Consider the following 17,506-nt stretch of genomic DNA (forward strand, 5'->3'; position numbering starts at 1 on the left):
TGACACAGAGCAATCTGGATCACTTGATAAGCTGGAGGCAAGCACACAATATGTGATTTAATAGGCTAAATGGCAATGTCTGCATCTAGGAACAAAGACAGTAGGCCATGTTTACAGGATGGGGAATTCTATCCTGGGAAGCAGGGACTCTGGAAAAGATTTGGGGGTCATGGTGGACAATCAGCTGAACATGAGTTCCCAGTGTGACGCTGTGGCCAAAAAGGCTAACATGAGAACGGCCATACTGAGTGAGACCAGTGGTTCATCTAACCCAATATCCTGTCTTCTGACCGTGGTCGGGGTCTGTGTGCACTAATGTAGCAATGTTACCCAAGTATCTTCTCTGTGCTTGAGGCCGCAGCGTCTCGTCTGCAACACTCTCACTATTTGTTAGGTTTTTTCCCCTGATGGTTGTTTCCTGTGGTAGCACCTGTCCCAGTAAGGGGAAGTCTGCTTTTGTTCAGATTGATGCTGCCTCCCTGCCCTGCAGTAGCCATTCTCACAGTCTGTCCGAGACTAGGTTTGTAGGTGCTGTGTGACTCTCCCCGATCCTGGAGTTGACAGTCGAGGTGGTGCTCCTGCAATCTGAACCAGGATGTAGCACATGGCTTGATTTGTTTTTGACCCTCCCCCTGATGGTGCTGCTGAGGGATTGTGGGAACTCCCTTTCCTGCTTCAGCCCCTGTTGAGCCAGGGACCAAACTAGTCCCAGACCAGTGTGAATGTTTGGGGTCATTAGAGCTCTGGTGCTTCCTACTGAGTTAGCAGCTTCCTCTCCACCTGGAAGTCTGCCCACCCCTCCACAGGGGCTCGTTCCTTTCTTCTGGCCCAAGCTCCACGGGCACCATTAGGAAGAGTTTAGGTAGGACTGATCCAGGCACTGCTGGGAAATGCAGGATTCCCCTTGTCGGGGACTGACGGGGTGTCTGCATCCACGTGAGTCTGAAGAGACTGGGCTGGGGGAATCCAAGGGGTCAAAAGGAAGAACTGGAGTTCCTGAGGACTTTGTTTTCCATCCTGGCTTGGCCCCTTTGTAGGTAGCGGCTGTCACAGTAAGGGGAGTCTGCGAGACTTCCCAATCCCACCTTGGGAGGCTGTGTTACCTGCTGGGGCAGCCAGTGTTGGTGTGGGGCAGGGAGCTGTCGAGTGTTTGCTGCATCCTGGAGTGTCTGCACTGAGGCCATCTGTTGCCCTTCGCTAATCCTGGTGCTCTGTGGCCCCCTATAATGCTAGGGCTGGAGGCTGGCTGTTCCTTGCAGGGTCCCTGGGGCTGAGGCGATGTGACGAAGTGGGACTGTTCTTAATGTTTCCTCTGAATATTGTGGGGGTGCCTCAGTTTCCTCTATGCAGTTCTTAAGTATGTAGGTGGTGGGGTAAGGGTGTATGATCATGGCAGAGCCCTAGAGGGCAGGTGTGTGCAGGGGTCTGGACACAGAGAATGGCCGACACCCTGTTTCCTGGCAACTGATGGCCTGGGCCCTTCCCCCCTGCAAGGTGAGAGCTAAAGGGTTGGAGAACAAAGGAATCAAGTGACCTCCTGGCCCGGGAAAGGAACAAAGCCCAGGGGAGGAGGGGCTGGAGGGAGTTTCAGTTTGGGGCTGGCTGGGACACGGAGTGAAGGGCAGACGTGGTTGTGTGGCTCACTGCCCCCCAAAATGGACCCAGCTGAGGGGTCCTGTTCTCTGCACCTACAAGCTCTGTTTTAGACCATGTTCCCGTCGTCTAATAAACCTGTTTTCCTGGCTGGCTGAGAGTCACGTCTGACTGCGGAGTTGGGGGGCAGGACCCTCTGGCTTCCCCAGGAGCCCCGCCTGAGCGGACTTGCTGTGGGAAGCGCACGGAGGGGCAGAGGATGCTGAATGCTCCGAGGCCAGACCCAGGAAGGCGGAAGCTGTGTGAGCTGTGTGCCCTGGAGAGAGGCTGCTCCCAGAAAGGAGACTTCCCCAGAGTCCTGCCTGGCTTCGTAGGGAGCAGTTCCAGAGCATCGCCCAGCGACTCCGTGACACTGGTGGCAGAGGTGGGATGTACTGCACCCCATGGATAGCGCTCCCTGCAGTAAGTGACGGCGGAGCAGTAAAACGAAGGGGGATTGACGAGGACCAGGCGTGCTGAAGGCTCAGAGAGGAGCGGTTTTGGGGGGCGGTTAACCCCTGGGAGTGTGTGACCAGCGAGAAGGACTGTGCAGTAATGGGGTCCCCCTGGGGACTGCGATGAGCAGGCTCAGGGGTGGAGGAGCCTGCGGCTTGACCCTGGGAGAGAGAAGGACTTTTGCAGTAACAGGGTCCCCCGGAGGATTGCAGCGAGCGGTCCAAGGGGCGGAGGAGTCTGCAGCTTGACCCTGGCAAAGAGGTGGTGACCTCGAGACGGGCTGGCACACTAGGGGTTCTCCCTGGAAACCGTGGGGAGCTGAGAGCACATAGGCCTGTGAGTCCACAACAACTTGGTGACAGGCCATCACTCCGCTCTTCCCATCTCCTTAAGAAGGACATTGTAACCCTGTGCAGAAAGAGAGGGTTGAGCATTGGAAAGTTCACCAAAGCAGAGTTAATCGTGCAGCTGGAGGAGGATGACCGCTCTAAGGAACAGATTCCTGACCCCAAATGGGGCTATAGCAGGATCTGGGAGCAGCTGGAGTGGTAGCCAGGCATCCCCAAGACTCCAGTCTCCGACCAGACGGGGGTCTTCACAATCGGGTTCCCCATCGGGGGATCGGAGACGGACGGGATTGGAGCTGAGTCCGAGAGAGCAAGAGGACCGTGAGAGACAGCGAGAGCCCGAGAAAGAGCTGCAGAAGCAGCAGCAGCATGAACTGGCGGTGGGGGAGTGGAGAGGCCTAGGGGACCTCCCCGGGGTGAGTGGGGATAGACCCCGGGGGGCCAGCTCCGCAGGGAACCTCGAGACTAAATTGTTGCCCCTGGTTAAGGGCAGGGGTGTGGATGTCCACCTCACTGCCTTTGAGCAGACTGGAGATTTGAACCAGGGGGACCCTGCAGAAAAGCCCCAGTGTCTAGCTCCCTTGCTGGGTCCCAAGGCCATAGACTCCGTCAGCCAGATGGGTGGGGAGGTGAACAGGCTCCCACTCCTGACCCCAACCTATGTCTGTGTGGAGTTTCCTGGGGCCTGGCCCCTTGGACCTCCAGTGGGAGTGGAAGGTGATGGTCAATAGGGAGACATTCCTGGGGTGGCGAGATCCTGGGACAGAGAGAACTGGTGTTAGGCCCTGCCTGGGTGGTGCAGCCTCTGATGCTGAGGGGCTGTGTGAGCTGGGTGAGGGTCCCAGGGATGAAGCCCCTCGCCCTGCCTATGGCCCAGATCCCTGTGCAGACCCAGGAGGGGTTGGGCTGGCTGGCCGTTGGGGTTCTCCAGGATACCAGCTGCGAGACCCTGTTGTGGGGTGATGGTGTCTCTTTGGGACACAATCCAGGCCCTGCTCCAGTAACTGCCAAGGGTTTGAATTTGAATCCAGGGAATCAATCGGTGGAGAGGGAAATGGTCAGTGAAAATGCAGATGACCTGGCTGGCAGCAGGGAGGAGCGGCTAGGCTCAGGCTACCTGCCTGCCTGTAACTAGACCCCTGAGCTTGGGTGGGACAGCGAGATGCTCCCTGCCCCCTTGCACACTGGAGAGGGGGCTCATGCTGGCTCTGATGCAGTGAGGAAAGCAGCGAGCTCGCTGCCTACCCCCACTGGGACAGCAAGGGCAGCGCTGAGCACAGTGGGAGCTGAGACCCCAGCTGAGTGGGGGGAGACACGGGCAGGGGATCTGTGGGGAGTGGCAAGGTGCTGGGTAAGGAAAGTCTGGATGAGCCCAGGCAGCCTTGTGAGCTGATGGCTTTGTCTAGTCAGCAGGGTGGGAAGGCCAGGAGAGTGGAAGATGAGTGTCCCTGGACCTTACCTGTTAGCTGGGTGGAGAATTGGGACAGTGAAGGAAACGTGCCTGTGTCTGTCAGGGGTATTGACTTGCCTATGGAGGGAGCTACCCTGATCTCCAAGCAGTTGTCTGTGACCAGCCTTGTGTGCTGGGACAAGGGGAAAGAGATCCCAAGCTGTGTGTCTGGGAAAGGAGAAAGTGTGTCCGGCTCTTCTTTGTCTGTGGAGCAGACAGAAGGGGCCTTTCAGCCTGTGATGGTTGAGGGTCGTGCAGTTGTCTCAGAGTTGGTTCTGGATTCAGCTAAAGCCCAGGAAGGGAAGGGTCCTAAGTTTGTGTCTGCTCAGGAGAATGGCCCTGCAACTAGGTCGCATCCAGTTAGTGTCTATGCAAAATCCCAGAGACTAGACAATTCTGGTGCTTGTATTTTGCCTGTTGCCAGTGTATTGTTGGGAAAGGGTGTAGCAACTCTGTCTAATCAGGGTGAGATCCTAGCCAGGGCACAAGGAGAGCAGAAAGGTGATGTGATTGTGTTACCTACTGAGGGAGTGGAAACCTGTAGCAAGAAGGAAAAGATTCCTGAACTTGTGTGTGGCAAAGGGAAGGAGAATGCTTCTGACCTTTTATCTAGGAAGTCTGTAAGTTTGCCTGAAAGGGGATTGTGTAGGAATCCGCCGGATTGGCCAGAGGTAATTCTGGATGTAAGGGAGACCCATAGAATCATAGAATATCAGGGTTGGAAGGGACCCCAGAAGGTCATCTAGTCCAACCCCCTGCTCGAAGCAGGACCAATTCCTAGTTAAATCATCCCAGCCAGGGCTTTGTCAAGCCTGACCTTAAAAACCTCTAAGGAAGGAGATTCTACCACCTCTCTAGGTAACGCATTCCAGTGTTTCACCACCCTCTTAGTGAAAAAGTTTTTCCTAATATCCAATCTAAACCTCCCCCACTGCAACTTGAGACCATTACTCCTCGTTCTGTCATCTGCTACCATTGAGAACAGTCTAGAGCCATCCTCTTTGGAACCCCCTTTCAGGTAGTTGAAAGCAGCTATCAAATCCCCCCTCATTCTTCTCTTCTGCAGGCTAAACAATCCCAGCTCCCTCAGCCTCTCCTCATAAGTCATGTGTTCTAGACCCCTAATCATTTTTGTTGCCCTTCGCTGGACTTTCTCCAATTTATCCACATCCTTCTTGTAGTGTGGGGCCCAAAACTGGACACAGTACTCCAGATGAGGCCTCACCAATGTCGAATAGAGGGGAACGATCACGTCCCTCGATCTGCTCGCTATGCCCCTACTTATACATCCCAAAATGCCATTGGCCTTCTTGGCAACAAGGGCACACTGCTGGCTCATATCCAGCTTCTCGTCCACTGTCACCCCTAGGTCCTTTTCCGCAGAACTGCTGCCTAGCCATTAGGTCCCTAGTCTGTAGCGGTGCATTGGATTCTTCCATCCTAAGTGCAGGACGCTGCACTTATCCTTATTGAACCTCATCAGATTTCTTTTGGCCCAATCCTCCAATTTGTCTAGGTCCCTCTGTATCCTATCCCTCCCCTCCAGCGTATCTACCACTCCTCCCAGTTTAGTATCATCCACAAATTTGCTGAGAGTGCAATCCACACCATCCTCCAGATCATTTATGAAGATATTGAACAAAACCGGCCCCAGGACCGACTCCTGGGGCACTCCACTTGACACCGGCTGCCAACTAGACATGGAGCCATTGATCACTACCCGTTGAGCCCGACAATCTAGCCAGCTTTCTACCCACCTTATAGTGCATTCATCCAGCCCATACTTCCTTAACTTGCTGACAAGAATACTGTGGGAGACCGTGTCAAAAGCTTTGCTAAAGTCAAGAAACAATACATCCACTGCTTTCCCTTCATCCACAGAACCAGTAATCTCATCATAAAAGGCGATTAGATTAGTCAGGCATGACCTTCCCTTGGTGAATCCATGCTGGCTGTTCCTGATCACTTTCCTCTCATGTAAGTGCATCAGGATTGATGACCCAGAAAGAGTCTGTTGTTGCTCAGGAAAGTGTTCCTCTAGAGCAAGCCCTGGTAAAGAGGGTAAGAGCAGAATTTCTGTGAGGGGTGAATTGTTGCATAGAAAAGCCCCTGGAGAAAGGAATCCTCACGGAGTCTTTGCAAGCAGTTTACTGCAACTGAAGGGTGTGAAAGTGATTTAATCAAGAAAGTTTCAGTTCCTAACAGCCCAAAATTTTCTGTTGTGAATGGATCCACTGACTTTCTTGTTGAAAGATCCAGTGTGGATAGCTTTGAGAAGGTCTCAGATGGAGTGAAAGCTGTTAAGAAAGTTAAACAGTCCTATAACAGATTGTTGGGGAGAAGACCCAATCCCAATTTGACCCCCTGGGGTTTTGGGGTGGCCAAAGGGCACGGGCCGCATAAACCTTTCCACATGCGGCCTGTGAGTGCTATTGACCACCCCCGACCTAAGGGAGGGCGTGAAACTGGAAGGGGAGAAGTGGTTGACTGGCTCACTGCCCCCCAAAATGGACCCAGCTGAGGGGTCCTGTTCTCTGCACCTATAAGCTCTGTTTTAGACCATGGTCCTGTCGTTTAATAAACCTCTGTTTTACTGGCTGGCTTAGAGTCACATCTGACTGCGAAGTTGGGGTGCAGGACTCTCTGGCTTCCCCAGGAGCCCCGCCTGAGCGGACTCGCTGTGGGAAGCGCACGGAGGGGCAGAGGATGCTGAATGCTCCAAGGTCAGACCCAGGAAGGTGGAAGCTGTGTGAGCTGTGTGTCCTGCAGACAGGCTGCTCCCAGAGAGGAGACTTCCCCAGAGTCCTGACTGGCTTCACGGGGAGCAGTTCCAGAGCATCGCCCAGGGACTCCGTGACACCCCAGGGCCGTGAGACCCACGCAAAGCCCCCACAGTGACTGCGGTATGGGCAGGATCTGAGCAGAGTCCCTGACAGGTCGTGCTGGCTGGCCTGGCAGGAGCGTCTGCCTCTCACCTGAGTAGCTGGTTTTGGGCATTCCAGACCTTCACCAACCCATCCCTGCTGGCCGATGCAAAGAGCTTCAGCGTGGGACAGCAGCACAGGCCTACAGGGCAGGAAAGAGCTGCCATTAAACAGGGAGCGCCCCCCCCCCCAGCCTGGGGCTGGCCCCCCATGCAGCATGCACTGGGGGGAGTAGGAGCGCCATGAACTGGCTACACCCCATGGGGCACCAACAGTCCCTTGTCCCACCCAGGCAGGGCATGGCCCACAGGACCACAGTGTGACACTGCCAGACCAGGTGCCAACTCCTGCCAAGGTCCCCTTGTCTCAAGGGAACGCCGACAAATATGTCACTGGAACCAGCCTGGCCCACCTGAGTGTGAGCATCATTCAGACAGGGATCATCAGAATGTCATTCATGCTTAGACTGTATGGAAAGCTGGTGAGTTCCTGCCGGCATTAATCTCACGTATCACCTCTGTATCCCCTAATGCAAGGGAATGTTTGAGCGTGAGCCTCTGTGACCGTGGAACTCACCAGGCAGGGCAGAGACATTAACCAGTGTGAAGTGCTGGCTTCAGCAGAAGGTGTTAAGTTCTGCCCCACAGGAAAGGCCCATCGACACCAGAGGGACCATTGTGGGACAATAAAGAGGACACAAGATGTTTCTTGTTCTGCCCTCCTACTCTTAGCCCTAAAGATGTGTCCTGCAAGTGAATTCCTCCCGTCAGCTGAGTTGGCAGCTCAGAGCACATTGGGGGTGTGACGATGTGACGCAGCAGGGAGGGGGGAGTATTGACCTGGGAGTGTGCCCTGGAGATGGGAGACCTGAGAGCCTGTCACCTGAGCCAGGAGGGGGAAGGGGAGGTAACACCTCTGCCCAGGAATGTGGACAGAGGCTGCAGCAGGGAACCTGCTAGGTGGGTTTAGTTTCAGTTTGGGGCTGGGTGGAGGAACACAGGGAACCCCAGGGCTGGGGTCTAAGCTCCCTGCTCCCCCAGAGGGACTTGACTGAGGGGTCCTGGGTGTACCCACAAGCTCTGTTGTGGACTGTGTTCCTGTTGTCCAATAAACCTTCTGTTTTACTGGCTGGCTGAGAGTCACGTCTGACTGCAAAGTTGGGGGGCAGGACCCTCTGGCTTCCCCAGGAGCCCTGCCTGAGCAGACTCGCTGTGGGAAGCGCACGGAGGGGCAGAGGATGCTGAATGCTCCGAGGTCAGACCCAGGAAGGTGGAAGCTGTGTGAGCTGTGTGTCCTGCAGACAGGCTGCTCACAGAAAGGAGACTTCCCCAGAGTCCTGCCTGGCTTCATAGGGAGCAGTTCCAGAGCATCGCCCGGGGACTCCGTGACAGGCTCCACTGGGGATGTCTGGGGGAGTGGGCTCAGGGTTGTGTGGCTAATGCTGAGGCTGTTCCTCAGATGGCTGCTCAGCATGTCAGTGCAGTAGCATGTGCCTGTGCTAATCTCCTCTGGGTCATGTCAGGGAAAGAACATCCAGCAGCCTCAGTCCGGGAGCAGCTGACCTCCCTTTGACCTTGCTGGGCGGACAGGTTCCCTAGCCTGGTGCTTCTTCTCTATCCAACTATACTCTGAGCCCAGCAGAAGCAGCTGTCCTGTCTCGGGGCCTCTCCTTCTGCCCCTCCACCCCCACGAACATGATACAGTTCTGTGGTGACCTAGAATCCTATTTTCGACATCTCCGACTCAAGAAATATTTCCAACATACCTCTGAACAACATACTAACCCACAGAATCCTTCCTACGAACACTGCAAAAAGAAGGATTCTGGGTGGACTCCTCCTGAAGGTCGAGACAGCAGACTGGACTTCTACACAGAGTGCTTCTGCCGACGTGCACGGGCTGAAATTGGAGAAAAGCAGCATCACTTGCCCCATAACCTCAGCCGTGCAGAACACAACGCCATCCACAGCCTCAGAAACAACTGACATCGTAATCAAAAAGGCTGACAAAGGAGGTGGTGTTGTCGTCATGAATAGGTCAGAATATGAACAAGAGGCTGCTCGGCAGCTCTCCAACACCACTTTCTACAAGCCATTACCCTCTGATCCCACTGAGAGTTACCAAAAGAAACTAGAAAAGGAGTACTTGTGGCACCTTAGAGACTAACCAGTTTATTTGAGCATAAGCTCACGAAAGCTTATGCTCAAATAAATTGGTTAGTCTCTAAGGTGCCACAAGTACTCCTTTTCTTTTTGCGAATACAGACTAACACAGCTGTTACTCTGAAACCTGTCAAAAGAAACTACAGCATTTGCTCAAGAAACTCCCTGAAAAAGCACAAGATCAAATCCGCACAGACACACCCCTGGAACCCTGACCTGGGATATTCTATCTGCTACCCAAGATCGATAAACCTGGAAATCCTGGGCGCCCTGTCGTCTCGGGCATTGGCACCCTGACAGCAGGATTGTCTGGCTATGTAGACTCCCTCCTCAGGCCCTGTGCTACCAGCACTCCCAGCTACCTTCGAGACACCACTGACTTCCTGAGGAAACTACAGTCCATCGGTGATCTTCCTGATAACACCATCCTGGCCACTATGGATGTAGAAGCCCTCTACACCAACATTCCACACAAAGGTGGACTACAAGCCGTCAAGAACACTATCCCCGATAATGTCACGGCTAACCTGGTGGCTGAACTTTGTGACTTTGTCCTTACCCATAACTATTTTACATTTGAGGACAATGTATACCTTCAAATCAGCGGCACTGTTATGGGTACCCGCATGGCCCCACAGCATGCCAACATTTTAATGGCTGATTTAGAACAACGCTTCCTCAGCTCTCGTCCCTTAACGCCCCTACTCTACTTGCGCTATATTGATGACATCTTCATCATCTGGACCCATGGAAAAGAAACCCTTGAGGAATTCCACCATGATTTCAACAATTTCCATCCCACCATCAACCTCAGCCTGGACCAGTCCACACAAGAGATCCACTTCCTGGACACTACAGTGCTAATAAACGATGGTCACGTAAACACCACCCTATACCGGAAACCTACTGACCGCTATTCCTACCTACATGCCTCCAGCTTTCACCCTGACCACACCACACGATCCATTGTCTACAGCCAAGCTCTGCGATACAACCGCATTTGCTCCAACCCCTCAGACAGAGACAAACACCTACAAGATCTCTATCAAGCATTCTTACAACTACAATACCCACCTGGTGAAGTGAAGAAACAGATTGATAGAGCCAGAAGAGTTCCCAGAAGTCACCTACTACAGGATAGGCCCAACAAAGAAAATAACAGAACGCCACTAGCCATCACCTTCAGCCCCCAACTAAAACCCCTCCAACGCATTATTAAGGATCTACAACCTATCCTGAAGGATGACCCAACACTCTCACAAATCTTGGGAGACAGGCCAGTCCTTGCCTACAGACAGCCCCCCAACCTAAAGCAAATACTCACCAGAAACCACATGCCACACAACAGAACCACTAACCCAGGAACCTATCCTTGCAACAAAGCCTGTTGCCAACTGTGCCCACATATCTATTCAGGGGACTCCATCACAGGGCCTAATAACATCAGCCACACTATCAGAGGCTCGTTCACCTGCACATCCACCAATGTGATATACCATCATGTGCCAGCAATGCCCCTCTGCCATGTATATTGGTCAAACTGGACAGTCTCTACGTAAAAGAATAAATGGACCCAAATCAGATGTCAGGAATTATAACATTCAAAAACCAGTCGGAGAACACTTCAGTCTCTCTGGACACGCGATTACAGACATGAAAGTTGCAATTCTTCAACAAAAAAAACTTCAAATCCAGACTCCAGCGAGAAACTGTTGAATTGGAATTCATTTGCAAATTGGATACAATTAACTTAGGTTACCTTGCATAATGACTTAGGCTTGAATAGAGACTGGGAGTGGCTATTTCCCCTTGTTTTTTCCTAACCCCACCCCCCCAGATGTTCTTGTTAAACCCTGGATTTGTGCTGGAAATGGCTCACCTTGATTATCATACACATTGTAAGGAGAGTGATCACTTTAGATAAGTTATTGCCAGCAGGAGAGTGGGGTGGGGGGAGGTATTTTTTCATGCTTTGTGTGTATAAAAGATCTTCTACACTTTCCACAGTATGCATCTGATGAAGTGAGCTGTAGCTCACGAAAGCTTATGCTCAAATAAATTGGTTAGTCTCTCTAAGGTGCCACAAGTACTCCTTTTCTTTTTACAAGTACAGACTAACATGGCTGTTACTCTGAAACCTCTCCTCTATTGCTCACTTCTGTCCCTGGAGCCTGGGATGGACTCGGCCCCCTAGCTACTGTCTGTTAGCAGCTAGCCCTGAGTCCCCTCCATGCTCCCAGGGACCCTTCTGCAAGGGGTTATCTCCCCCGCTCCTATCTGAAACCAAATTGGCTCCCTGTGTCTGGGGCAGTGGCATGGCCGGGCCTCCCAGATTAGTCCTGTGAAGGAACACTGCTTCCCGAGAGCCCTGGCATGTCCCTGCTGCTGCTTGTTTACAATCTCTCCTGTTACAAGCCAGGATGGCGCAACAGGTCCCAGCTGGAGAGAGGGTGGGGCAAGGAGCTCTTGAGCAGCTCTCCTTTGTAGCCAGCAAAGATTTTAGGGATCCCCCTCGCTGAAACTGACAAAGTCTATATACTTCAGAGAGAGCCTGTCCAGGGTGAAACCGCACTGATGGAAATAGGTCTGTCTGGCAGCACTGTAGAGTGAGACCCAGAGCCCTCTTCAGCTGCCATCTCAACCAAATATCCTTAGGAATGTGTCCTTAAAGGCCCCATAGGGAGTGAATTCTGGAGCTAAGACCCTTTGCTGGGGCTGCCCTGTCACCTCCAGGAGCATTTTGGCTGGTTACAGCTGGAGCCAAACTGGGGACAGAGCCAGGACGGGGATAGGGGCTGCGCTGGGGGCAGCGAGGCTGGGGGCCTCCATCAGAGACATCCCAAGGGGGTGAGGACAGGCCACTGCCCTTCCCACTGGGCCAGGCGGTGCAGGCAGCAGGCAAGGGCCAGACATGGCACCAGTAGGGGGATGGGGAGGTGTGTCGGGTATTGGGAGCGGGGGCAGGGTGCATGGATGGGGGATGGGGCGATCATAGAATATCGGTGTCGGAAGGGACCTTAGGAGGTCATCTGGTCCAACCCCAACTAAATCATCCCAGCCAGGGCTTTGTCAAGCCTGACCTTAAAAACTCCTAAGGAAGGAGATTCCACCACCTCCCTAGGGAACCCATTCCAGTGCTTCACCACCCTCCTAGTGAAAAAGTTTTTCCTAATATCTAACCTAAACCTCCCCCACTGCAACTTGAGACCATTACTCCTTGTTCTGCAATGCATGGGGGAGGGGAGTGCATGGGGGGCAGAGAGGGGCAGGATGCATGGACAGCAGAGGGAGGTGCATGGGTAGGCAGAGTGCATGTTGGGGAATGGGGGCAGGGTGCACCAGTGTCGGGGTGGAGAAAATAGGGGCATGACATATGGGTCTCTGAGAATCTGGGCGCTGCGTGGGAGGGCTGCAAGGGGGCTGGGTGCATGGACAGCAGTGTGGTTCATGGCACTATCAAGGTTCCTTCCCCACTCTGAACTCTAGGGTACAGATGTGGGGACCTGCATGAAAGACCCCCTAAGCTTATTCTTACCAGCTTACGTTAAAAACTTCCCCAAGGTACAAACTTTGCCTTGTCCTTGAACCCTATGCTGCCACCACCAAGCGTGTTAAACAAAGAACAGGGAAAGAGCCCATTTGGAGACGTCTTCCCCCAAATATCCTCCCAAGCCCTACACCCCTTTTCCTGGGGAAGGCTTGATAAAAATCCTCACCAGTTGGTACAGGTGAACACAGACCCAACCCTTGGATCTTAAGAACAATGAAAAATCAATCAGGTTCTTTAAAAGAAGAATTTTAATTAAAGAAAAGGTAAAAGAATCACCTCTGTAAAATCAGGATGGTAAATACCTTACAGGGTAATCAGATTCAAAACACAGAGAATCCCTCTAGGCAAAACCTTAAGTTACAAAAAGACACAAAAACAGGAATATATATTCCCTCCAGCACAGTTATTTTACCAGCCATTAAACAAAAGAAATCTAACACATTTCTAGCTAGATTACTTACTAACTTTTTACAGGAGTTCTGAGCTGCATTCCTGATCTGTTCCCAGCAAAAGCATCACACAGACAGGCAGACCCTTTGTTCCCACCCACTCCAGCTTTGAAAGTATCTTGTCTCCTCATTGGTCATTTTGATCAGGTGCCAGCGAGGTTGTCTTAGCTTCTTAACCCTTTACAGGTAAAAGGGTTTTGCCTCTGGCCAGGAGGGATTTAAAGGTGGTTACCCTTCCCTTTATATTTATGACAGGCACCAAGGTGCTGAAGGGGGTGTGGAGAAGCTGGAGACAGGGGACAGATGGAGGTGCTGCTGAGTGCGTACAGATGGAAGTTGGGGAGCTGGGTGTATGGCAGTGGTTTTCAAACTTTTTTTCTGGTGACCCAGTTGAAGAAAATTGTTGATGTCTGTGACCCAACAGAGCTGGGGATGAGGGGTTTGGGGTGTGGGAGGGGCTCAGGGTTGAGGTGGAGGTGAGGACTGTGGGGTAGGGCTGGGAATGAAAGGCTCAGGGTGTGGGAGGGGGTCAGGGCTCTGGGCTGGGTGTGCAGGCTCTGGGGTGGGGCCAGGGATGAGAAATTTGGGGTGCAGGAGGGGGCTCTGGGTTTGGGAGGGGCTCAGAGCTGGGGTAGTGGGTTGGGACATGGGCTAACCTCAGGCGACTCCTGATCAGTGGCATAGTGGGGGTGCTAAGGCAGGCTTCCTGGCACCGCGGACCGTGCTGTGCCCTGGAAGCGGCCGGCAGCAGGTCCGGCTTCTAGGTGGAAGCGCACAAGCAGCTCTGCACAGCTCTTGCCCACAGGCACCAACATCTTCCCCCCTCCCCCAGCAGAGCTGGTGATCAGGGTGGGAACAGTGCACGGAGCCCTGTGGCCCCCATGCCTAGGAGTGGGACTTGCTGCTTGCCACTTCCAGGGCACAGCGCGGTATCAGAACGGGTAGGGGCTAGCCTTCCTTACCCAGGCAGCACCGCCAATGGGACTTTTAACGGCCCGGTCAGTGGGGCTGACCAGAGCCTATGCGACCCAATGCCTTACATTTCGCGACCCAGTACTGAGTCGCAACCCGCAGTTTGAAAACCACTGGTGTATGGGAAGCAGGGGTCGGGGGGACTAATCTTTGAGGCAGAGTGTGGATGCAAGCAAGGGCCCTTTTTGGGACTGTGAATAAGGGGATGTTCTTGCGTGTGAACAGCCACTGGGGGCACCAGGGAGGCTGCTGATGCAGATGGTGAATGGGGGCTGCTGGGGCGGTTACGTGATTGGCAAAGTGATTCCTTCAGATCTGTTTCTTCAGTCTTTTGTGGTGATGTTGGGGTGGGGGTGAGCATGTGGGGGTTCATTGTGCCTTTGAATTTGCAGGGCTGGTTGTGAGAACCCTCTCCCTTAGGGTCCTAGTGCAGGTAGTGTCTAGGCACAGGAAGCTGTTCTTGTGCTAAATCCTGCTGCCCTGCTTTGTATATGGGATGGGCGTGTACTTGGGACCAGGTGTGCACCTGGCCTGGGCAGGAATGTTAGCTAGTGGTTCAGCCATGATGAAAACACTGTCCTCGGTTTGTGCCCAGCGGTCACTTGGGTTGGTCTGTTGAGTATGGAGGTGAATTTGTTTAGCTGCAATGCTGCCTCTGTAGAGAATAATAAAAGAGAGGAGGAAACTCCTTTATATGGAAGCGTGGTGCTTTAAAACAGGGAGAACTTGTCATGAAATTACCTGTTCTGTTGGCCACTGTCAGAAGACAGGATACAGGCCTTTGGTCTGACCCAGTATAGACATTCTTATGTTCTTATATTGGAGTGTTGGGTGGAACAGGTCAGAGGTAGCTTCACAGAGCACAGACTCTTGCTGAACTGGGGGAAATGATTCCCTGTGGGTTAGGGGTGGGAGAACTAGCCTTTGGGTGTGAAGGGGGAATGTATAGCAGCCGTGCCCTCCCACCCCCCTCGTGGATTGTAAGCTCTGGGTGCTGGCGAGGAGCCCATTGCTAGGGGGTGAGAATGCGGTTGGCACACTGGTGTGAGGGTGGATGTGGAGAGCTGCAGGCCAGCTTGCCCTTCGCAGGGAATGGTACATCAGTCACCTGAGAGTGGGATACCACAGTGTGCGATAGGGTTAGCCTGGGAGGCTGCCTGTCTCCTTCCTAGGAACGTGAGATCTGTTCTTGTTCTCCCCACTTAACAGGGTGTCTGCCTCCTGACCTCTCCTGCCCCTCCCTGTCTCTGTGTTGGCTTATCACCTCCCTGCCAGACTAGCCAAACCCATTCCATGCTGCAGGGGCTGGGCTCACCAGGAATCAGGGCCATTCTCCCATTCTCACCTTGTCTGCAGTCTTGCTGTGCTGCTCTTGGGATGGGCAGCTGATGGAACCTGTTTCTCTGTGCTAGGTCGTACCAGCTTTGCAGCAGGTGTTGCACTGAGAGTCGCTCTGCAGCCGAAGGTGGGACAATGAAGCTGTTAGAGAACTCAAGTTTTGAAGCAATAAACTCTCAGCTGACAGTGGAGACGGGAGATGCTCACATCATTGGCAGGTGAGTGTTGTCAAAGCTTCCTTCTGTGCTTCCCCAGGGACTTGAGCCACCTCTTCCCGTGCCCTTCCTGTGGTGCAGAAAGTCCCCCCACAAGGGGGACCAGACAAGCTTGATAGCTCTGGCAGTGAGATCTATTCAGCTGAGGAGCACCCCACTGCCAGGTGAAACACTTCAAGCTAGAGTGGCCAAGGCAGTAGGCACCATACTGACATGGGTGAGTGGGAGAGCATCGAATGGGTGCTGTCCAGGTAATTGCCGCTCGCATGTGTGTGGGGGGCGGAATGGACTATGTAGACTTTACAGGCCTTTGCTCTCTGCCTCTGCCCAGCTGTCTGTGAAGTTCCAACCTGCCACAGGCTTTGCAGTCTCAGGGCACACACAGCTCAGCTGTCTGCTTCCAGGCCCTACGCAGTCACCCTAGGGAGTGTCCCCTCAGCTCCCATGGACAGTCCCATCTACCAGGACTGTTTCTGCTCTAAACGTCTTGACAGGTGGAGTGAGTGGGAAGAGGAGTGAGTCAGTCTGTGTGCACAGGTACCACAAACCCCACCTTGCATACATGCTGCAGTGCAGGGCGCAGGTCTCTGGGCTGAGCCTTCCGTCTCCGGCTAGGGGGATCCCAGATGTGGGAACAAAAGGCTACCGCTGTGCTCCCCTGTCCTTAGCGCCTCTGCCTGCCTAGGTGTTGCTGTTTGCCTGGGAGGTCCTGCTCCTGTCAGAGGATGGCTGGGAAGGAGGAGGCAGGGCTCATCCAGCACTTGCTCTCCAGGCATGTTTACAGGAGTCATAAAAAGCAGTGATGTGAGACTCTTGGCTGGGCCTCTCTCCACTTAGCCTGGGAGAGCAACTGGAAGGTGCTCCAAGGCCACTCAGCTGAGGACTCCCTGGCCATTGGATCAGCAGAGGCAAGCCTGAGCACCTGTAGCCCCTGGGTGTCTCCTTTCTGAGCCCCATCTAGCTGTGGGAGTGGGGAAGGCAGGGCAGAGGTGCCAGTCCATCTCCTCTCCAAGCTTATGAACAGTGACTTGGGTCCTAGGTACAGGCTGTGACTTTTGTTTTTGCCAGTGGGTGCTCACTGCTCTCTGCCCCCTCCCCACTGTGCAAGTGGTGGGCAGGCCCTCAGGGGGAGGAGGCCAAGCAGGGGTGGGGCCTCAGGTCAGAGCATGGGCAAAGTGGGGAGCGGGACCACAGCCCAGGGGCTGGGGTCCACAAAAGATTAATTCAGCCCTGCTGTGGGTGCAGAGCACTCCCTATTTTTTCAGTGGGTGCTTGATCCCCAGAGCACCCATGGAGTCAGCACCGATGGTCCTAGACACTTGTGCTGCAGAAACTTCCACCCAAGTGCAAGCTGTGGTATGCAGTGTAGGGGTGGGGATAGGTCAGCTCCTGTGGGCTCCCAAGCTCTGGTTCTCGTGCTCTCACTGGCCCTGCACGCTTCCTCCCTTTGAATCTCTCCAGTGGGTGGAGCAACGCACTTACCCTCAGCCTGGCGTCTGTGCTGTGAAGAGACATCTGCTCTCAAGGCAGGATGTTTTGAGCTGCAAGAATGGAACCAATCGGCCAATGGCTTCCGTTCTTGGGCAGCTGCACAAGTGTGACCAGGCTGAGAGACTGGCTGGATCAGCCTGTGCTCATCACACCCCCATCAGCTGTGGAGCATGAGCTATGCAAGGCCTGTGCTGGGACAGAGATGATGTGGAACAGGAGGAGGAGATGGCAGTTCTTTGGGCCCAGCAGGGGCTCGTCCATACAGCAGCCTAGGGCATCTAGGCTAGTAGGCATCTCCGTTGTAGACTGCTGGGATGGAGCAGCCAGACCAGAGCTCCATATGGGCTTTTCCCTAGTCAGTGCTGCTTGCCCAAGGAGGTTAGCTTGGGGGCCGGAGACTGCCCCTTGCCCACAGCTAGCAGGAGTCTGACAGTGACATGCCCCTTTGTATGGCAGGCTAGCGTTGCTTCCCCATCAATTGCTCACTGGTTCAAGCAAAGAGCTAGGAATCAGGACTCCT

At 53.7% G+C, this 17,506-nt stretch overlaps 1 protein-coding gene across 5 annotated transcripts in view; it reads left to right on the plus strand.

Moving 5' to 3' along the window:
• The window catches only part of MAF1 (MAF1 negative regulator of RNA polymerase III), a 43,016-nt gene that overhangs the window by 15,039 nt on the left and 10,471 nt on the right, over nucleotides 1-17,506 (plus strand). For all 5 annotated transcript variants that reach the window (XM_077809616.1, XM_077809618.1, XM_077809617.1 and 2 more), the window contains exon 2: nucleotides 15,355-15,498. In XM_077809616.1, coding sequence (XP_077665742.1) covers nucleotides 15,416-15,498 — 83 coding nt within the window. In that variant the 5' untranslated portion in view covers nucleotides 15,355-15,415. The remainder of the gene's footprint in view (nucleotides 1-15,354; nucleotides 15,499-17,506) is intronic.

Source organism: Eretmochelys imbricata, chromosome 2 (assembly GCF_965152235.1).
Source record: "Eretmochelys imbricata isolate rEreImb1 chromosome 2, rEreImb1.hap1, whole genome shotgun sequence".
Classification (NCBI taxonomy): Eukaryota; Metazoa; Chordata; order Testudines; family Cheloniidae; genus Eretmochelys; species Eretmochelys imbricata.